The 23,761-nt window shown below is 37.6% G+C and overlaps 1 protein-coding gene across 1 annotated transcript in view; it reads right to left on the bottom strand.

Moving 5' to 3' along the window:
• LOC135101418 (nonsense-mediated mRNA decay factor SMG9-like) overlaps positions 1–23,761 on the bottom strand; it is a 70,711-nt gene that overhangs the window by 38,202 nt on the left and 8,748 nt on the right. The window contains exons 2-6 of the mRNA XM_064005359.1: positions 17,305–17,714; positions 15,935–16,020; positions 12,773–12,971; positions 3,690–3,869; positions 3,201–3,498 (exon numbers count right to left, since the gene is read on the bottom strand). Coding sequence (XP_063861429.1) covers positions 3,201–3,498; positions 3,690–3,869; positions 12,773–12,971; positions 15,935–16,020; positions 17,305–17,714 — 1,173 coding nt within the window. The remainder of the gene's footprint in view (positions 1–3,200; positions 3,499–3,689; positions 3,870–12,772; positions 12,972–15,934; positions 16,021–17,304; positions 17,715–23,761) is intronic.

The following is a 23,761-nucleotide window of genomic DNA, read 5'->3' as shown; positions in this document are numbered from 1 at the left end:
AAATACCAGGCTTGACCCCACCCAAACACTGGTTTCAGAATGGTGGACTATAGTTGGCTTGATAACACACAAATAATGTAAAGATTTTTTCCAATGTACAAAATTTTTTTGTGTAAAATTACATCAGCTGGTGAATCTGGCAGTTTTTTTAGACTATTGCAAATGCCCCAAATGACTCACACTCCATTCTTCATCCTCTGCTGTTACCACACCCAATCCTCCACCCAACATTCTAACATTAACTTCCTTCACCACACCATCCATGGATATTATGCAGCCATGGTGATATTACACATCCCTGAAACCATTCACTTGTGCTGTTTCCTACTTTTACACATGCTCTATTATTCTCATAAAAACTCTTCACCCCTTTTAACAACCTACCACCTATGCCATACAACATTATGAAGAAGCCCTGACCACCCTGAGTCTATCCAGACTATCCACCAGGCCCCGAGAGGCTCTGGAGAAGTTTGTAAGGGGACTACTGCATCATCCACGTCTCAGACACATGCTGCCGCCTGACGCGCCTCGCCCGGTCCGTGCCACCAGACACCACAACAAGATAACGCCCCTAAAGGCGCCGCGCACGGACCGGTACAGACTCAGGGCGATTCCCACCATGGTGCAAGCCATCAAACAATAGTCCCTTCTAGATTAGACTTACCTTTAGGATTAATGTTAAGTATTTCTCCACCCCCTCTGTACATTTTCAGTTTGTTAACTGCCTAAATAATAAACCGTTTATTATTATTATTATTATTATTATTATTATTATTATTAAATCAAGACATTCCACATTCTTTCCATATCAGTTTTGTCATATTCCTATTCTAAATCCATAAAAGCCTCAATTCCATTTTTTCCATAGGTGGGATTATCATGGTAAATTATCACGATAACAACATCAGGTTATCGGTTATCTGATTATTTTTTTTTCCGTTATTGATTCAAACTAGTGATAATCAATAATTTTATTTTTTGGAACATGAGCATGTTGAAGTTTTAAATTTTCAAAATTAAATGTAGTTATTTTACTTAATACTTTTCATTAGTGAAGAGACAATAAACATTGAATCTGAATTTTTTCTAAGATTTTTCCAAGTTCTTAAGATAAAGATAAAAATAAAGATTTGAATTTATATTTGGATGAATTTATTGCATTATCAATTATCAGTTATTGTCGATAAGGTTATCGTTACCAGTTTATCAGTTATTGTGATAATTTTTTTTTTTTTTTGCACACAGCTATGCTTCTTTCCCTTTGGCTAAATACTTTCACAAGTTTGTGTTACAGCAAATGCCTGATCCACATGGCCCCTCCCTCTCCTGAAGCCTCCTTGTACATTACACAATACTCCATCTGTACCTTCTTTAATTCTCTTTATTAATAGCTTCCCATACACCTTACCTACCACACTCAATAAATTGATACCTTTGTAATTAGAGTGATCATGCCTATCCTTTTCCTTTATACAGTGGAGCTACACATGGCCTTACCCATTCTAACAGCACCATGCCAGTCAGAAAACATACATTTAAGAATCTAACCAACCACTGTGAAACCATCTGCCTTCAGACACTCCACTGCACATCCATCCGTACCAGGTGCTTTTCACTTTTCATCTCCCTTACTGCTGCCTGGACCTCTTTCATTTACTTGCCTCATTTAACTTTCTCATAAATTAATTCTCCCTAATGTCCCAATCTCAGGCTCTCTCTCTCTACATTCAACAATTTCTCAAAATAATCACCCAATCTTCCCACCTCATCATGCCAAACCAATATCTTACCATCCTCTGCTTTCATTTATTCCTCACTGCCAGATGGTCCTTTCCTAATTTTCTTCACCTCTTTCCAAAACATTTTCTTATTTTTTTAACATTGTTAACTTCCTCCCCAATCTTTCATCACCACTCCCTTAAGCATTGCACACAGCTCTTTTCATGTCTTCTGCTTTCCTTGTACCTCTCAAATAATATTCCATCCTTCTTTTGTAACCATAACTCAAATGCCTTCCTTTTCTCCTCTACAAACACCTAAACTCTTCACACCACTATTTACTTCCCTTTCTCATTCCTTCTTCTCCCACTTGTCTAATACCATACACCTCTGCACTCTCCACTACAACTTTCATAAAATCATTTCACTCTACCTCATCACCCACCTCCTGCTCCTTCACTTCAATCCATTCCTTAATCAACATTTGAAACTTTCCTGCTTTTTTCTCTCTTATTGAGGTCTCTCACTTTCAGAACATTATCTATTCTCGCTGTACCTCGCTATACTCCTCCTCACACCTACTATCAGCTTACCTCAACCAGGAAGTGGTTTGACATACCTCTCCTTTCCCCTCTCAAAGCACCACATAGTCCATCAGTGTGCCTACCACCCTTCCATGATCTTGCCTCTGCCACATATACATGTGTTTGTAATTGCTCTCAAATCCACATAGTCCTATTAAACTTTTTGTATTTCTATTCCTTCTGGGTATCTTGTACCTACCTACCAAACCATCAACTACCACACTACCAACAAAAGCATTCAAATAATCCATGATTAGTACTTTGACACTAGTTCCTATGTCCTGCAAACAATTATCCAAATCATTCCAAAAATTTTCACTTTGTCTTATCTCTCTCACAACATGGCCCATAGGCACTCACAACACACATCTCTCTTCCAAACCTCAACTTTACCCACATCTGCCTTGGCAACACATCCTCCCATTCCATTACACACTACTGCATTCTGTGACTTAGCAATATGGTTACTCCTTCCTTTGCTCTCCCTCTCCATCCACCTGACAACCTCCCAGTCACTTCCAAACTATTTTTCATCTTTGCCTCTAATTTTGATCTCAATGAGAGCTGGTATGTTTAGCTTCCACTCAGCATTCTCATCTCCTAATTTTTACACATATTCAACAATCTAAGTCTTAGGGGTCAGGAAGCAAAATCACTTCCTTTCCCTCTTTAGTGCCTTATCTTTTCGTTGGGTATTAATCACAGAGGAAGGGATCTCAACTCCCATTGCTCTGTCCCTTTTTGTTGCCTTTTCTGAGCACAAGGAATATGGTGGCAGCATTCTTACTCCCCCACAACAGGGAGAAGGTTGTAAGTAAAAATATATCAATATAAGTTTAGCATAAATCCTGTAAACTACAATTAATATGAGCACAACTTGGTGTGTACACCTACCTGCAGTCTCTTCAATGTTGCTGGGGTGAAGTAGTGGAGGGGTGCACGGTTGTGCACAAACACTACATGTGGGAAATATTGCTGGGTGTCTTCAGCAGCAGAAGAGTTGGCAGGAGAGGATGATGATGATGAGGTGTTTGAAGAGGAAGAGGAAGGCTTCATCATCTCGCACGTTTGCAGGAGACGAATGAGGGTGGGATCAGCTGCAACATCCTGGACCAGCAGAACCACGTGGGCAATGCTCATCACAAATGTCAGCACCTGAAGGGATTCCACCTCCATCAGGTTCTCTGTGGAGCTGAAACAAAAGGCAAAACTTTTCATTACCTTTTACATGAATCTCTCTCTCTCTCTCTCTCTCTCTCTCTCTCTCTCTCTCTCTCTCTCTCTCTCTCTCTCTCTCTCTCTCTCTCTCTCTTTTAACTGTCATATCAAGTACCTAATTAACAGATTATTTTCACAAGCAGTTTGTTGTACTCAGCAACTCACTTGTAGTCAGAGGTGAACTTCTTTTCCTGGGTGATGAGTCTGTCCATGATGGAGGATGATAAAAGAGGTTGGCAGTCCAGAATCATAAGGCGTTCAGCAGTTATGTAAATTTCAATGCCATTGGTCCCATGGCATGCAGACATGACTTGCTCAAAACTCTCTGGCCGGAACATGCATGACCTGAGAAATGAGAGGCTTAAGTATTTAGTTTGATCTAAAATTTGAAAACCAATCCTATTCACACATCATTTTGTGTCTCCAGTATTGGCCAATTTTTCATTCTTTTCAATCTGATGATGAAAATATTTTCCTCATTGTAAAATAACTCAGAGGGAAAAACTTGTGGGATGCAGTCAATACAAGTGAATCATGATTTATGGATGTTACATTCCTTAAAAACTGCTTGTCAATAAAAAAATAAATAAATAAATGTAAGCCTAATTATGCAGGAGCAGCCTGTTACACTGAATGACATGGAGAAAACTACTTCAGATCAATTTATAAATTTAGATCCCTGGAATATACTCATTGTTTTTTCAATCTGAAAAGTAGCATACTCTCATTGGATAAAAGTTCTTTACAAAGAGATCATTCTGTGATGACCTTGGTGAGTATGAATTTATCTAGTTGGAGTGTACAAGACCTGAACTACATTCATGCTGTCCTGTCTTGATATCTATTTGTACAAATTTTTTTTTCAAGTTGATGTAGTAGTCTCTATCTTTATCACCTTTTTTTTTTTTTTGTTTATTTTCAATGCCTACAATTTTCTGAAAAGCTATAAATTTTCAAGATCACTAAAACATATCTCCTTTTCTGAACTTTCCCTATGTTCTATTAAGTATCCAACCTCTTTCTGTCCCCACAGCAATATATCTTTTCCATTTATATCTTCCGGTTCATACATTAATGCCTCTCTCTTCTTTTTCAAGTCTTGCTCTATCAATTTCCTTCAGTCTTTCTACAATTTTGGGTTTAAAGTTTTCTAATTCTGGTACCATCTTAATTACTATTCTTCTCAATTTTCTCATATGTTTTTCCTCTATCATCTCTTGTATCCCATTCCATATATATATATATATATATATATATATATATATATATATATATATATATATATATATATATATATATATATATATATATATATATATATATATATATATAGAAACTCTACTTTTCATGTATTAAAAACTTCCTCTTCTAAATTTTTCCTTTATCTTTCCAAACATCCAGTCTCTGGTTTTCAATCTGTCATATTTTGTTGGTGAAAAGTCTTTAATGTGTCCATTTTATCATATGAGAGGTTGCAAACAGAATGCAGAACAACCTGTGGTGTACAGCAAAGCAAGTTTGGGATGCTCTGTATTGAACAGCAGTAATGTATAATAGTGAAAAGAACAAGCTGGTATTAATGCAGTGGATAACTGAATATAGGTTGACCATCAATACTCTGGCATTGTTCACTCCAGAACCTTGTTTAATCTGGCATATTTTCAGCTGGCTGTATTCTCTATCTTTTAAACATGGCATGGCTGTGTGATTAGTTGGCAATGCATTGCTGCAAATGGTGGTGCAACAAGCATAGCACATTCAGTACTGCTGTTGTGAGAGTTTTTCTATATCAAAATTGCTCCTGGAAGACACATTTGTGCAAGTGCACTATAATAAGAGGGTATCAAAACATCTACCAGGTATTTCAAATACATATTTTGTGCATCAATATCACACTAATCTATACTCTCCAGATAACCAATCTTTGTCGGGGGTGATGCATTCTGGCACTGCCATTCAATGTGCAACACAAGATTTGATTCCATACTTATGATATAGTGAGCAGTATGGTGTACATTCATTTAATATCATTCAAGATGTATGGCCTATAATGTGTACCCTTTAAATCAAGATTTTGTCCCCATGCCATTCATGTAATAATGTGATATGAAATCATTATTAGTACTATTCATCTATTAATTAATCTATTTTTTATTTTATTTTCTGGGAAAGAGGAAAAAGTATAAAAGACATTCATCTGCCATTCCTCCAAAAAGCTAGAAATAGAACTGAGAAAGAAGCCATTTTAGTGGTAAGGTGTTTTGGTACTCTTGAAACAATTCACACAGGGGGAAATACAAATAGTTCCTGTATTAACCGGTAACAGGAGTAAGAATGAAAATAATAGTTAAATTGCATCAATAGGGTGGACAGAATAGGGATAAGAGTAAGAAGAAAGTACATATTCTGCAGTGAGATCACATGAAAGGGGGAAGCATGCAGTTAGCAAGTTCAAAAGAGTAGTAACCATGGAAATAACTGTAGAAAATAGTATCAGCGAGAGATAGTAAGATAATCAAGACAGTTTGTCAGAAAAGAGGATGCAAACAGCTTTTGACTTAATCCTATTTAGGAGGATTGTGTGACATGAACATCCCTAATGTGAGAGCAGTACTTCACACATGGACAGATAAGCCCCCTGTATAAAGTAAGCAACTGAGAGGAAGAAAAGTATTGGTTCAGGCAACACAAACACCTAATTTCATGAAAATTGTTTAAAAAAGACAAGAAATTTTCACTTCAGAATTTTACTGAAGAATACTTTGTGTATCTTTCTTCTTTACTGAAGAAGTACATTGTGTAGATGAGGGACAGTTATCTGGAAAGTTTAGTGGATAACAGAAGTAGTTTAATTTTTTAAGCATTGAGCAACAAAAGGTTTGTCCTGCCCCAATCTGAAATAACAGAATGATTTCTTCACATGGACTTCAATTCCTGCTTAGCTGGGTATCTGGCAAGTAACAGTGAGGAATGCAAGGTAGTCATAAGAATAAAATTGGCTAAGACTAGAAATTTATTCATAGGTTTAAGAGAATAGTGGCCATCTACCACTGCAACAATAGAATATCCAGAAAGAAAACTTGAGAAAAAGATGCAGAGGTGGAAAGTCCATGGGTTTGGAGGTTGATGAGGGGAACATCAACAATCTCATTGAGGAGCAGTCAGGAGCTGACGACCAAGAAATTACAGGAGCTTCAAGCCCTGCAAGAAGTGGAGGTCCATCAGTGGTTCAGTGGCAAGGATGAGGATGAGGATGAGGCTCCTGTAGTTATGATTGCAGAAATTAAAGGGGTTTTGGCAGCGTATCAGAAAGTGACCGATTTTTGTGGAAAAAAATAACCCAGAAAAGGTACACACAAACCGTGCAGCTGCCCAATACAATGACATATGCCTCACGCTTTTCAGAAACATTTTGAAAAGTAGACAGAGGCAAACCTCATTGGACCATTTTTCAGCAAGAGGCCTTGACAAAGTGGAAATCAAAGTGTGCCTAAGAAGGCCAAAAATAATGATGAAAATTAGTTTATGTAAGTTGAAGCAAAAAAATTTAAATAAATAAATAAATAAATAAAAATAATAATTTGAGTCTATGCTACACTGTCTGATTCTAATGTAAGTTGTAAAAAAGTGACCTTTAGTTTGAGTAAATTTAAGTAAAATGAAAAATTATTTTAAGCTACATAAAGATTAAAATTAAGTTTAATTTCCAGTTAATCTAGTGTTAAGTTTAACTTTGTTCAAGTTCACACTACTTATCCCTCATCCTCCGTCTACTACCATGGCATCCTTCATCCTCCACCTTCTTTGCCTACCTGCGCTGTCTGCCGTCGTCTGTCTTCTGGTAAGCGCTCACAAAACATTATATTTCAGTTATTATTATTTATTATCTACACACATGTTTAGTAATGAATTATGTGTTTTGTAATTTAACTGCATATTTATTTCAGGTCAATTGGGGTATTTTGTTCTGCTGGCTGGAACAGATTAACGGGGTTTCAGTTAATTTAAATGGAAATTAACAACTCATGATACGAGTAACTTCAAGTTACAAGGTAGGGGCTGGAACCAATTAAACTCATATCTAGAGGTATCTATCTAGATATCTAGATATCTAGATATCTAGAGGAAAATAGTTTCAATTTGCAAACATTTTGGGTTTCGAATGGCATTCAAGAACAAATTAAGCTCAAAAACTGTGATTCAACTGTGTGTGTGTGTGTGTGTGTGTGTGTGTGTGTGTGTATATATATATATATATATATATATATATATATATATATATATATATATATATATATATATATATATATATATATATATATATATATATATATATATATATATATATATATATATATATATATATATATATATACACAGTTGAATCACAGTTTTTGAACTTAATTTGTTCTTGAATGCCATTCGAAACCCAAAATGTTTGCAAATTGAAACTATTTTCCTCATAAAAATCAATGTAAAATGGATTTATCTGTTCCCAGGCACCAGTCTACACTGTCTTAGCAGCTTATGACAGACACTCCCACAACCAAGATAGCTTGTTCACAACATCTCCAGCTCACAAATTATTTATCCAGAAAGGATGTAATGAATGAACTTAGTGACACAGAACTCATCCAAAGATACTGTTTAGACTGATCTAGTGAGGGAAACCTTACAGAGGGGCACAGAGAGGAGCAACCCACTTACAGCCAAAATCAAGGTGATCATAACACTTAGACATCTTGCTGCTGGGAAAAGCTACTGTAAAAATGCAGCTATGCAGTAGTGAAGGCATTGAGGGTCATCAAGAGAGCCACAGATAGCTCGGGATTACTCCTAAGCACCAAAAACTGTTTATATAGAGCTTTTGAACAGGATCACATTTACCTTGTTTCAAAGACTGAATTACTGTCTTACACTCTGTATATCTCCTAGATCTTACAAAGTAGATACTTACAGAAACTATAAATTAGTAATAAACACAGTTTTTCCTATGTCTTTTAATACCTGAAATCAAGTAATGTTGTTCTAGAACCAAATTATAGTACCACGACCGAAGCAGTAACAAGTTCAAAATTTTGTTCGAAAACCAAACTGTTTGAACAGAGAGGCATTTTGTAACCAAGATTCCACTGTGTGTGTGTGTGTCTGTGTGTGTGTGTGTGTGTGTGTGTGTGTGTGTGTGTGTGTGTGTGTGTGTATATATATAATATATATATATATATATATATATATATATATATATATATATATATATATATATATATATATATATATATATATATATATATATATATATATATATATATATATATATAATTTTTTTATGTAGGAAGGACACTGGCCAAGGGCAACAAAAATCCAATAAAAAAAAAAAAATGCCCACTGAAATGTCAGTCCCATAAAAGGGTTAAAACAGTAGTCACAAATTGATGAATAAGCGTCTTGAAACCTCCCTCTTGAAGGAATTCAAGTCATAGGAAGGTAGAAATACAGAAGCAGGCAGGGAGTTCCAGAATTTACCAGAGAAAGGGATGAATGATTTAGAATACTGGTTAACTCTTGCGTTAGAGAAGTGAACAGAATAGGGGTGAGAGAAAGAAGAAAGTCTTGTGCAGCGAGGCCGCAGAAGGAGGGGAGGCATGCAGTTAGCAAGATCAGAAGAGCAGTTAGCATGAAAATAGCAGTAGAAGACAGCTAGAGATGCAACATTGCAGTGGTGAGAGAGAGGCTGAAGACAGTCAGTTAAAATGTTTAACTGAAATGTTTACTTCCTGAAGGGTTGGACGTCTATGAAAAGACGTGGAAAAGTGCAGTGTGGTATCATCAGCGTAGGAGTGAATAGGACAATAAGTTTGGTTTAGATCATTAATAAATAATAAGAAGAGAGTGGGTGACAGGACAGAACCCTGAGGAACACCACTGTTAATAGATTTAGAAGAGCAGTGACCGTCTACCACAGCAGCAATAGAACAGTCAGAAAGGAAACTTGAGATGAAGTCACAGAGAGAAGGAGAGAAGCCGTAGGAGGGTAGTTTGGAAATCAAAGCTTTGTGCTAGACTCTATCAGAAAGCTTTTGATATGGCCAAGGCAACAGCAAAAGTTTTACCAAAATCTCTAAAAGAGGATGACCAAGACTCAGTAAGGAAAGCCAGAAGATCACCAGTAGAGCGGCCTTGACGGAACCCATACTGGCGATCAGATAGAAGGTTGTGAAGTGATAAATGTTTAAGAATCTTCCTGTTGAGGATAGATTCAAAAACTTTAGATAGGCAGGAAATTAAAGCAATAGGACGGTAGTTTGAGGGATTAGAATGGTCACCCTTTTCAGGAACAGGTTGAATGTAGGCAAACTTCCAGCAAGAAGGAAAGGTAGATGTTGACAGACAGAGCTGAAAGAGTTTGACTAGGCACGGTGCAAGCACAGAGGCACAGTTTTGGAGAACAATAGGAGGGATCCCATCAGGTCCATAAGCCTTCCCAGGGTTTAGGCCAGCGAGGGCATAGAAAACATCATTGCAAAGAATTTTAATAGGTGGCATGAAGTAGTCAGAGAATGGAGGAGAGGCAGGAACAAGCCCAGAATTGTCCAAGTTAGAGTTTTTAGCAAAGGTTTGAGCGAAGAGTTCAGCTTTAGAAATAGATGTAATAGCAGTGGTGCCATCTGGTTGAAATAGAGGAGGGAAAGAAGAAGAAGCAAAGTTATTGGAGATATTTTTGGCTAGATGCCAGAAGTCACAAGGGGAGTTAGATCTTAAAAGGTTTTGACACTTTCTGTTAATGAAGGAGTTTTTGGCTAGTTGGAGAACAGACTTGGCATGGTTCCAGGCAGAAATATAAAGTGCATGAGATTCTGGTGATGGAAGGCTGAAGTACCTTTTGTGGGCCACCTCTCTATCATGTATAGCACGAGAACAAGCTGTGTTAAACCAATGTTTAGAAGGTTTAGGACGAGAAAAAGAGTGAGGAATGTACGCCTCCATGCCAGACACTATCACCTCTGTTATGCGCTCAGCACACAAAGACAGGTCTCTGACACGGAAGCAGTAGTCATTCCAAGGAAAATCAGCAAAATACCTCCTCAGGTCCCCCCCCAACTAGCAGAGGCAAAATGCCAGAGGCACCTTCACTTAGGGGGATCCTGAGGAGGGATTGGGGAGATAGGACAAAATACAGATATGAGATTGTGATCGGAGGAGCCCAACGGAGAAGAAAGGGTGACAGCATAAGCAGAAGGATTAGAGGTCAGGAAAAGGTCAAGAATGTTGGGCATATCTCCAAGACAGTCAGGAGTACGAGTAGGGTGTTGCACCAATTGCTCTAGGTTGTGGAGGATAGCAAAGTTGTAGGCTAGTTCACCAGAATGGTCAGTGAAGGGAGAGGAAAGCCAAAGCTGGTGGTGAACATTGAAGTCTCCAAGAATGGAGATCTCTGCAAAAGGGAAGAGGGTCAGAATGTGCTCCACTTTGGAAGTTAATTAGTCAATGAATTTCTTATAGTCAGACGAGTTAGGTGAGAGGTATACAGCACAGATAAATTTAGTACGAGAGTGACTCTGTAGTCGTAGCCAGATGGTGGAAAACTCGGAAGATTCAAGAGCGTGGGCACGAGAGCAGGTTAAGTCATTGCGCACATAAACGCAGCATCCAGCTTTGGATCAAAAATGAGGATAGAGAAAGTAGGAGGGAACAGAAAAAGGGCTACTGTCAGTTGCCTCAGACACCTGAGTTTCAGTGAGGAAAAGAAGATGAGGTTTAGAAGAGGAGAGGTGGTGTTCTACAGATTGAAAATTAGATCTTAGACCGTGAATGTTGCAGAAGTTAATGAAGAAAAAGTTGAGGGTTGTGTCAAGACACTCAGGGTCATCGACAGAAAGGCAGTCCGACCTGGGGACATTTATGGTCCCCTCCTCAGATGGGGACTCCAAGGCTGGTGTAGGAGTCGCCATGATGATTTTAAAATTTTTGAGTGAAGGGTGTGTGTGTTATTATGTGCTTGTAGTTTTGTGTGGAGGAAGAGAGTTGTCTTTAGAGGCCAGGCTGTGACTGCCCCCTTGTGTTGTGAGACACAAAAGGAAACGTTCAGTGGGGTCACAGCTGGGTTTAATAAGTTCACAGCACCCCTGAACAGTGCTTTAGACCTCACTGGGAGTAATTATTGTTTCGGCAGGTGTCTACTACCTCCTCCTCTCATATATATATATATATATATATATATATATATATATATATATATATATATATATATATATATATATATATATATATATATGGTGTAAAAACATGAGTTGTATTTCCAAAGACGAAGAAGGCAATTCAGGGAAGACATTGGGAGACACGATGTAAACAGTCAATCTTCATCAGTGTCCTGCTAAGATTTTGCATCAAAACATGGATGTTTCTTTCATATGTGCCAGGATTTATAAACAGGTATGTTAACTGTATAATTTAAATGGATAAAGTAGGGCCATACAGAGTGGGAAAAAAATAGCATTTGTCCTAAAGTGATGATACATCCCAAACCTGAGATAATGTGCATTCAGCTCATGTAGCTCATTTTCCCATATTTCTTGCTCTCTGTTTGATAATGGTGCCTAAAAATTTTATTTGTTGGTTTGATAACAGACAAACGAAGTAAATTTTTTTTTTCAGATGACTGCCTTTTAAGTGTAAAATTAAGTTGGCTAGTGAATCTGGCAGTTTTTCCAGACCATAGCAAATGCTCTAATTGAAAATGAGGATTGATAAAGTAAGATGGAAGAGAAAAGTTTGCTGTCAGCAGGCAGAGACATCTGGATTTTAGTGAGGAACAGAAAATGAGATGCTGTGAAGCTCCACCAATTGGAAGGTGGATATAAGACCACCAAATATGCACAAGTTAGTACATTAGAGAAATCAAGTCATCTTGGATCTGTATCAAAGGGAAAGCCTGGCCTAGGGACATTTACAGTTCCCTACCTAGATTAGGACTCGCAAGGCTGTCCTTTTATTTCCCATTAACTAGATATTTGCAGTGTTAATAGTAAGAAAGGTTGTCTTAAAGTGCAGGCTGCAATTGCACACATAGTTATTAAGACATGAAAGGAAACATTTAGAAGGAACAACAAGGAAGGTCAAGCAGCAGGTCTGCAGCATCTCCTCATCCCTATCTGTACTTCCCAGGGAGTGCCACCTGTAGAGGCACAAGTCTTCTGCCTCCTCTAAAATTACACCATATACCTTAAATTACACAATTAAGTAATACTCACCGATTCTTATGAATGTTGATGGTAGGATCAACAAGCAGGGAAGCAAGGCTTGACTTGCCCACACCCTGCAGGCCCATCACAGCCACCACAAGGAAGTTGCTCTGGTCCAGCAAGTAAGGTCCAAGATCATCACATAGGCTAAGGCTTTCATCCAGAAGGCGTAATGGACCTTTCATCATCCTCTCAGGTATAAGAGAGGCTGTAAAAAAAATACAACTCTTTTGCACCTTTCATCATCCTCCCAGGTGTGAAAGGCTGCAAAAAAATACAACTCTTTTGAGCTTGGTTTAGAGGGAAAGTATATACAGTGAACTCCCAGTTTATTGCAGTTCAATTATCATCATTTCACTTTTTCATTTTTCATTGGAACCTAATTATTTTTACGATGAGGGAAATCCCACTTTATCGCAGAAGAATTACCTATTACATTTCATAAAATACAAGCTAAATTGTGGCATGGGTTGAGAAAATACCCAGATGAGGGTTTAGGTGCACCTGTATATATGGCAACACTGCCTGTTGATAAGGTGGCGGCCAGGCAGAGGCAATGGCACTGTTCACGCCAGCCCATCACCATCAAGTCAGCTGTTGGCAGGCAGAGTAGGCACCAGCTGGTATAGGTTGATTAGCCGTGCAAGCAGTAATTTTCATTGCCACTCTTCACATCGTTTGTGGGTTGGTGTACTTGGATTGGTGCCAGTTTGGTGTGTTCGTGTGAGTGCTGTACATTGCTGTTACTGTTAGGTGGCAGTTGGGTTGGATGATCGTGCAGAAGCAGGTTTTGTCACCAGTCGACATTGTGTATGGGTTGTTATCTTTGTGGTGGTGGTCTGGTGTGTTATGTAAGTGTTCTACAAACATTCTGGTTATCACTGGGTTGGTGGTGGTGGTCAGTGTGTTGTGCACATGGTGCATGTTCCTAATTTGCTGAGTTGGCAGTTAATCACCATTATTGCCACAAGGAGATGAGTGGTTTAATTAGCAGCTTTTTTATTTTATTTTTTTCTAAACCACAGTCAATATATCACGAATCTTGTTACTTTGTAGTTATGGTGAGGTACATCCTCACATCCTTCGTCACTCCATTCCTTCACCAATGCACTCACAGTCTCTTCACTGGCAATAGTTGTGCGGTGTATTTTTCAATTTTTTTTCATCATTCTTGTGAAACTCTAATATACGTACTATGTAACTGTGGCCAGTATATTTTCCAAACATCACACATCACCTCAGTAAAAGACTTTGTTTAAAACAAACACAGCCACTTTGGTTAACCAAAGCAAGGAGCAGTCACAAAAGATAACTTTCCCTTATATCAATATGTCAAACAATGAATCCATTATTCTATGCTTTAAAAAACATATGAAGGACTAACCTAAGTTGCCATGTAGTTATTTTCTCCTGGCAGATTTTTTCAGACTGAGGAGGAGCAGGTTGTCAGTTTGTGCAATGTGACGCTCATGTCAGTGGGAGTTCTAATTGCAAGTGTCGCTGACTGTACAATAACAATTAAAGAAAAGTGGACGTGTCGCAAAATCTGGACTGTAGTGTTTCTGTTCATCACCTGTGTGAAGCTTATGGCATAGGATCATCAGCTGTCCATGAATAAAAGAAGTAACAAGAAAAATTGAAGCAGTTCTTTGGCAACAGTGATTCAAAAAACAGATCTGCATGAAAAAAACAATACATGATCGAGTGACTGAATAATTACACAAAACAGTGGTTTTGAGTGTGATGTAATGGTGTACAACGTAATTCATTCCTGAAGATTCCTGGACCCCAGATGATTTTTTATTTAAACTTTCACGACAATACTTTGCACACAAGTTCATACACAAGACCAATAAAATTAACTGCCTTTTTTTTGCATTTCACTGATCCTAGTCAAGAGCAATTTTTCTAATACTTAAGTCTGTGATCTTTCCCTGGTGATCATATTCACTCCTTTGGCAACATTAACATCTTTATGACTTCCTTTTCTTGAGAATGGTACAGATCAAAGACTTTGTCAAGATGAACTGCAAAGCCAAATGCAAGATGCAAACTATAGTTCTTCCAGACTAACTTGGTATTCAGGGCATTGGCTACAACTGTCCATGCTTTTGCCACCTCATTCCCCAGTCCTCACCCCATCAAGAACCTACCTGTCCAAACAAGTGCTTGTTGAGGGTGGCAGTAAAGGTCCTCTGTTGGTCTTTTCTTCCATAAAATATCTATTTACATTGTAAATTACTTCCTTTGCTTGGCTGTGCCAATCATGAGAGTGGGAAGCTGGAGTACTTTCCATGGCAACAGAGTGACCATGAATCATCTGACCTGGGCCCACGGCAGGCCAGCTGGGCATGGACTGGGGGAGTCACGTGTCAAGGACAATGGGGCACTGCCAAGTGCACCGGAAGACATACAGAGTCATTCTTTCATCTTCAAATCAAAAACCATTCAATAAGCCATGCAGTTGTATACAAAATATTATAATTTTAGGTAAATTAAGGCAAAGGATGACAGTATGAACAAGAGAGATTGCCATGTGCCTGTCGAGAGTGAACTTGACAACAATGTGGGACAGGTGCAGCCAACGTCCCGAGTACCAAGTTAGTCTGGAAGGATTATAATTTTTGTTTCCATATGATCTCTTTCTTCAACTTTGTTGTTGTTCTCCCTATTTGACTTCTTGATTTTATGCTTTCATCAACTTTCTTAGGTCTCATAATGGCTTATGAAGAAAAAATAAATAAATAAAATAAGCACTACACAAGAAATATCACCAAAATCAAAAAAATAGTTTAAAGCACTATTTTCTGAGCTAGGGCCATGGCAAGATTGATGCACACAGTGATCTCATGCTGCTAAGTAGCTAGTCTGGCAACTGACTTATCATATAATAACCAGTGTATTTATGGGTTTGAAATTTGTTCAAAAAGGAAGCCATTTGAAAACTGAGGTTTGAGTGTATCTGGCACAATGATGATGGAATAAATTAAGGTGTTTCATAGACAGCTTCATTTAGAACATCATTTTGAGTATACTGTGAGATGGTTGCAGAGTTACAGCATTTCTATGCATAAGGTGTATGGAGAACAACAAGCAGGGGATGAATTAGGATGGATATTGGAGGGATTACTGTACATGTATGGGAATTACTATGACCTTACTATTAATTACCTTCCATCATGAGAGGCTTTGGGGCAATGTGATACTGCTGGCTAGTTGGAGCACTGGCAGCATTCACAACAGGGGCAGAATCTTTCCTGAAATGGATTTTCCATTAAACACAACCACATAAAATACAAAAAGGCATAGCACCAAGTAAGTTTAGCTCAACCAAATTCCATTTAAAGCTTGACAGATGTACCTCAAGTGTCATGTCTGGGGTTTCAGTTTGGTGGTTGTGGAAGATTTGATATGGAGATTAAAAAAAAAAAAAATATATATATATATATATATATATATATATATATATATATATATATATATATATATATATATATATATATATATATATATATATATATATATACACACACAACTTTGTAAATGCATGCATGCATGGATATTTCAGTAATCAAATCAATATGCATCTGAAAACGCAAACATGGATGCATGTAACGAAATGCCACTAAACAAAAATCTATGAAAATAAACAAATATAAATTATTCAAATAAAAGCTAACTAAAAAAAATTAAATAAATAAATCCAGATGGATGTGCAAAATGTATGGGTAGGGGGTGTAAGGTATCACTTTGTAATAAGCATAGCATAATTATGCACCTGGTAGCTATTATTCACTGTCATTTTTTAAAGTCTTGCTAACTCACTTCCTTGACCTAAAATAAATTTCTCTCTTCTGTGTTACTGAATGCCATGTGTGGGTTACGGCTAGTTGTCTTATCTATGCATTTTCTGGAAACACTGGATCCATGACAATATTTCTTAAATAAACATTTTTCACTCCGTTTCAACTTGAGAAAATTTCAATATTCACATGATTTCTCAACACTTACAATTATTCAATAAAACATGCTTACATTGTGAACATATTCACATGATTTCCCAGTACTTGAAATTCATTCATTCAAAAATGCTTAGTGTAAAGTGAGAATAAATCATGTGTATGTGAAAGCTTGAGCATGTGCAGTATAACTGACAGAACTAACTATGGACTGGAAGATGTCATCATATTTACAAATTAATCTGAGGCAGTGTGATCACACAGAAATAAAGGTAGAATGAGTTAATGAGGATATATAATTGTGAGGTGAATGTTTTCTTTAGAAAAGTAATCTTATGAAAAGAAATCTTATATGAAACTGCTAGCAAAGTACTAGAATACTTGAAAGAAAGGGTGGAAGAATGAAGACTGGAATATAAGCAATAATAGTACAAGCAGAATAGATCAATGAAGACTTCAATCATGGCCACCCTCTTGCTTATTTTAATCTAACTTAAAAATAAATAAATAAATAAAAATAAATAAAACAAAAATTTTCATGGCAAAAACTTGTCAGGATTCAGGCTGCTATAGAGCACTAACCTGGATGTCACCACAGCAGAATTAGGGGAAGTAGATCGCTGCTCACTACTGCTGCGTGCCCGTGAGAGGATGACTGGTGTGGGAGTAACCACTCCTGATTGAGGTGGTTCTTCGCTTTCATCTCCCCTCCCAGGAGGTCTCCCAGAATCTCCAGAAAAAATAGAGTTCCTGCTTCCCTCACTGATTCTCAGGACACTCCCTGTCCCTGCAACTCCCCCAAGACTGCCTCTTTTCTCCCATTCATCATGGTAGCGGCCACTGCCACGCTTTTCCCAGCCATGGGGATGTGGGTGCTCATAGTTGTTGGAGTTACTGGAGCCGCCCTTGAAGTCTGCAGGAGGTTTTCCCAACACCTGAATTACTGGTGCACGCATGGTGTCCGGCAGAAAAGTATCAAACTCACGATCAGGCTGAAAATAGAATAGAAACAAAGCTATCATTAGATGGCTTTGTAATATTTTGTCTTTAGACAGATATTTGGTAACACTATATTAATGAAGATGGAACAAAGAATAAAGAAAAACCAAATAATAAAAAGTAAATAAAAAAATAATTTAGGAAGAAATACAGAACACAAAAACAGCAATATCAGACACAGCCATTTAGACACTAAAGGGACAATAGGTGCATGCAGATGGATGGCACTCACAACCACATGGAAAAGGTTATAAACACAAGATACCTTGGATGAGGGGATCCAGGTAAGGAGACCTGTGAACATACCCAGGAAAAATCAAAACAAAAGTGGGCAAAAGCAGCAAAAGTGAAAAAATTAGATGACTCATGGGAACAAACCAGAAACTACAAAGCTCTATTTCTAATCACACCCTATACCTTGGTTGGTGTCCTTTATCCAAGTACCACATCTATAGGCATGTTATATGACTGGACTGGTAATGCAAAATGGCAGAAATGTAAAATGTCCCTAAAAATAAAGAACTTTCTGAAAGAAAGAAGCACTCTAAAATGGAGATATATTACATCATGTAACAGGGGGGAAATCACATAAGATCATAAGATCTCAGAGGGGACAACCACATGGTAATAACTGCGAGTGAGATGGATGGAATCACTTTTAATGTAAGTGAAGTTCAAAAGTTGTGTAGTGCAGTCTAGAAACCAATAATCTCGTGAAAATGGAACAGGAGGAATAATTGTAGGATATTTAATGCTACTGTGATACATGTTGTTCACGTTTTGTATTGTGTAGGGTTTTAATTTTGTATAAAGATTAAAAGAATTACTAAATATTAATAGTGAGTTTTTAGAATTAATTTGTCAGATGTCATCACTACTGCATGTCCCCTAGTGACATGAGCTAAAATATCATTATTGTAAATCCCACATGCATACAGATGCATAGAACATTGATCATTATACTTTCAAAATTCTCCATTGACTTTTAAATATCTCATATGGATAATTTTGAGAGAAGTTGGTCTAAACAGAAATATTTTTCATGACTATTTAGCAATACTGTTATCAATATTTTAAATACAGCATACTACAAGTCCAAAATCTACTGATTTGGACAATGAAAAAGATAAAAAATAAGACTACACTATATAATATGACATAACATACTCAGTAACATCGTGATATATGATATAGTTTTCGTGAGGATTTTAGCATCTCTTTCAGGAAGCGAGTGACATGGCAAAGTAATCAAACACCAAACGAACATCTCTCAGGACTACTCTGGCATAACGGGAGAGGAATACAGGAAGCCACATGTTCATGGAGTAGTAACACAGACACTGTAGTAGGAATTAACTGGTTGCCCAACTACGTGTTTGTTAACTTCAACTAAGGCAGGCCAGTCAGATGTTTGTTTTGGTTAGATATGCAGCATTACTCTCACTAGGGCACTGAAGTTGCCTACTTTCAATTAAAATTGTTGTTTCCATATTCTAGGCAGTTGATCTATGTAATTTGGAGCTTTAAGTGGCACAGACATGTCTTCATTTTTACTGTTGTCTACATTAATACACTTCTAATCAATGGTGTACTTTTTTTTTAAATCTCTAGATGACCAAATAAATCTAAATGCCAGTTCACTAAAAAATTTACTTAAATACTTTTATTCATGAATACAGTTTGATGTGTTATTACTTAGAAGGAATTGCATAGAAAAGTATATTACATAAGCTCATTACATCTTTATGTATATAGAATGACATTGTAGGCATATTTGATATTCAGTGGCATATCATGTGTTGTTTGTATTTAATGTTAGTAATATTCATTCAATAAATTTTAAAATTTCATTGAGTATCATTATTCCAGTAGCCTAATAGGAAACATCTATAAAATTGAGCAGCACCTTGGTTATGACAGATTGTCAAATAAATCTATGCCTCTATTATCCAGGTAATCAAGCTGATCCCCCAGATACCATATTTTTGGATGATAAAATGAATAACAAAGATTACCTATCCTAAGTAAAACAACAAAAGGCTATTTCCCTTTTCCAACTTATTCATTCTAGAGTTCCTAAAAGCATGGAAAATACAAAAGGCTGGATATATTTTCCCACATCAAAATAATCAGCGAGACTTTCTTCTAACAAATTCATTATTACCAAGCTACTAAGACCTAATTCTTTGGACAATTTTTTTCACCCTTTAGGGTTAATACCTTCAAGACTCTTAAAAACTACCAACCATCACAACCCATTGAGAGAGAGAGAGAGAGAGAGAGAGAGAGAGAGAGAGAGAGAGAGAGAGAGAGAGAGAGAGAGAGAGAGAGAGAGAGAGAGAGAGAGAGAGAGAGAGAGAGAGAGAGAGAGAGAGAGGAAAACTTTGCTTTACCTTTATTTGAAAATTTGTCCTATGTGCCATATTGCCAAGCTGAGTTTGTAAGTTAGATCTGCTACAAGCTTTCCATTTTTTTTTTTTTTTTTACTTGAAAACTAGTTCCTTCTCCACTTTTAAGATAACTGCCTTCCTCACCCTATTTTGGTAGTTCATGGATATGAGTTGAAGGTGAAAATAAGTAGAAGTGCAAAAAACCGAGATTGATATTACTAGTGCCATGCACTCCATCTGTCTCGGACCTGTCACACCATTCCTACTGCATATTCTTTTTTATTTTATTTCTAACACTTTGGATTTCTGAAATAACAACTCTGTTTTTCATACTTTTTAGTTCACTTTTTCATTGCAGATTTAACAAACAAACAAACAAACAAACAATTTGCAGTGCACAAAATAAAAGAGAGAGATTAACCAGGTAATAGGTGCTTTAAGCTGCAGAGCAACTTGGACCTTCCCCCAGCAGCTGGGGTGGGGGGGGTTCTAATTTTTAAGACACATCACAGACCTGGTCATATGGAGCCCGCCTGCACATGTCAAGTGTCACGCCACCTTGAGGCTTGTGGCAAGTGACTCTGTTTTTTCAATATGTGGAGCTTTATCTGTACTCTGATCACACCATCATGTTCACAAGAGTTTTTCCTACTTAATGTAATAACATATTTCAGCATTCAATGATCAACTGCTGAAAATAGTGAGCATAAGTAAAACATATTATAAACATTTTTTAACATTTTCACAGTTCAATTTCTCATAACAACATTTTGTTTCATCAAGTTTTTACAATACATCTTGATTCTACAGTCACTTCTGAATCTGATGGTGTCAACCAAACTGGCTATCCTGTATATGGAGTGAGTTATGGCATATAATTCATGCATTTTGAATGCTGAAGAAGTCAAAATATGAAAACTATAGCAAAACGGGGGATCTGACAAAGAAATCTCATAAAATAAGAAAGAAGTGCCATCCAAAGTTACTTGCAAGGAGGTGTTTCCAAAACTGAAATAACAATTTTTATATGCAATGGACACCAAAAGGTGCTCCTGGCCAAATCATCGTTGTACCCTCCCAAGGGCCAGGTGGAGCGGTGAGTTGTAGAGATGTCCAGTAACAAAATTAAAAGCTCCTCGCTCTGCTTGGGGAATAAATATCACCCCTGTACCTACAATATGAGATGGAGTTTATTTTCAAAAAACTCCAGTACTGATGCTTCCCATCTGCACCCCTAATTTTAAAATCACTGGGTTCAAAAGACTGTCACAAACAAAATCAGCACGTAGCTAAAGCTGTCAGTAAAATGTTTCAGGTGTGCTGCAGGTGTGCTACCTTTACCCTTTCTCAAGAAGGCAAAGTTATCACCAAGGACAATTTGCAGATACTGTAACAGCAACTATTGCACTATCATCTATCCTTATCTCTTGCCTAGGCCATTAGGTTGATGCCGATAAAATGCTGGTCTTTTATAACTGCTTTAATGATAACTTGCCTATCTTTTATTTCTTAGTATTATTTCCATCTTTCATTCAATAGTAATAATATTCATAACAAACTATGTGACAATGAATCATCAGTTCATAAATATTATGTAATGCATTATGAAAATATTTTACAAATTCTTAAAAAATCATTTCATCTATAATTTAGTCTGCCATGGATTTATGATTATAGTTTCCATCTCATGATGATCCTTGAGACACAAGATACTAGAAAGGTTCAATAAGAAAATTAAGTTTAGTGAATAGGTATATTGTAAACCCTTGATTCATCAGACTTTGATATTCTTATGACCACAGTTACCAGCCCCTTCACAAAGCTGCTGCACCTGGACTACCTCCCCCTTAGTCCCCCTCCTACATGACTGGGCGCAGGGCTTAACATGGGTTACAAGGTCCACTTTTGACTCATGCACCCTTTTTAACCGGTCATAATGCCAGGTCACATTAATGAGATCATCAGTCTGTTTTACCCACCTACAGACAAGGGGAATACTCTAACAACACTTAACTCCCACAGCTGTGAAAGGATCAACAATCACGTCTAGGGAGATACAATAATAAAGAGCAACAACACATATATGGTCAAGGTATACAGTAAAATCCCTCTTATCTGACATCAACGGGACTGCCGACATGCCGGATACTTGAATAGAAGTGATATTATGCCCACAATCACCACCCTACACTCACCCATCTTACCATAACAAAGATCAGCTGATCTGATCAGCTGCTTAAGTGTAAGCACAACACGCTTCCTCTTTTCTACAGCTTTAGGCATGATGAAAGCGTCAGGCGATAAACAGTGCACACGCTGGACTGAGTCACTGAGTAAACACAGTGCAGTGGGCCGCGGGTGGCGCGAAGCAGTGCGTTATGGTGGCGAGGGGACAAAGTATGCCTCGCGCAGGAATTTTAATCGATTTTATGAGTACACATTGATTATTTATTGATTTTAAGGCTCAGGGAAAAATGTGCCGGATACCTGAAGCTGCCGGATACTCGAATGCCGGATGAGAGGGATTTTACTGTAATACCCCAGGGGAATACCATGCTCATAATGGACCACCCACTTCTAGTGAGGTATTATAACACTCTGACAGAGTAGCGTCATTTACAGCCTCATTTACAGCAGTCATTTACAGATGGCACCACTGTCATCTCATTTATTTCTAAAGCTGAACTCTTCACTCAAACCTTTGCTATAAACTTTAACTTGGATGATTCAGGGCTTGTTCATCCCTCTCCTCCATTCTCTGACTACTTAATGCTACCCACTAAAATCCTTTGCAGTGATGTTTTCCATGCTTTCACTGGCCTAAACCCTCAGAAGGCTTATGGACATGATGGGATCTCTCCTATTGTTCTCTCAAACTGTGCCTCCATGCTTGCACCTTGCTTAGTCAAATTCTTTCAATTCTGTCCATCAACTTTATCATTTCCTTCTTGCTGGAAGTTTGCCTACATTCATCCTGTCTCTAAAAAGAATGACCATTCTAATCCTTCAAACTACCATCCTACTGCTTTAATTTTCTGTCTCTCTAAAAGTTTTTAATCTACCTTCAACAGGAAGATTCTTTAACATATATCACTTCACAACCTCCTTCAACAGTAAGATTCTTAGACATATATCACTTCACAACCTATCTGATTGCCAGTATGGGTTCCTCCAAGGCCGCTCTACTGGTGATCTTTTGGCTTTCCTTACTGAGTCTTGGTCATCCTCTTTTAGGGATTTTGGTGAAACTTTTGCTGTTGCCTTAGACATATCAAAAGCTTTTGATAGAGTCTGGTACAAAGCTTTGATTTCCAAACTAACCTCCTATGGCTTCTATCCTTCTCTCTGTAACTTCATCTTAAGTTTCCTTTCTGACCATTCTTCTGTTGCTGTAGTAGACAGTGTTCTTCTCCTAAATCTATTAAGTGGTGTTCCTCAGGGTTCTGTCCAGTCACCTACTCTTTTCCTATTATTCATCAATAATCTAAATCAAACTTCTTGTCCTATCCACTCTTACAATGATGGCACTATCCTGCACTTTCCCACGTCTTTTCCTAGACATCCAACCCTTCAGGAAGTAAACAGTTCAAGCAGGGAAACCTCAAAATGCCTGACTTCTTACCTCTTTAAAATTTCTGATTGGGGCACAG

Source organism: Scylla paramamosain, chromosome 1 (assembly GCF_035594125.1).
Source record: "Scylla paramamosain isolate STU-SP2022 chromosome 1, ASM3559412v1, whole genome shotgun sequence".
NCBI lineage: Eukaryota > Metazoa > Arthropoda > Malacostraca > Decapoda > Portunidae > Scylla > Scylla paramamosain.
The sequence above is the reverse complement of the archived record's forward strand: the minus strand, read 5'-3'. Positions and strand labels throughout refer to the sequence as shown.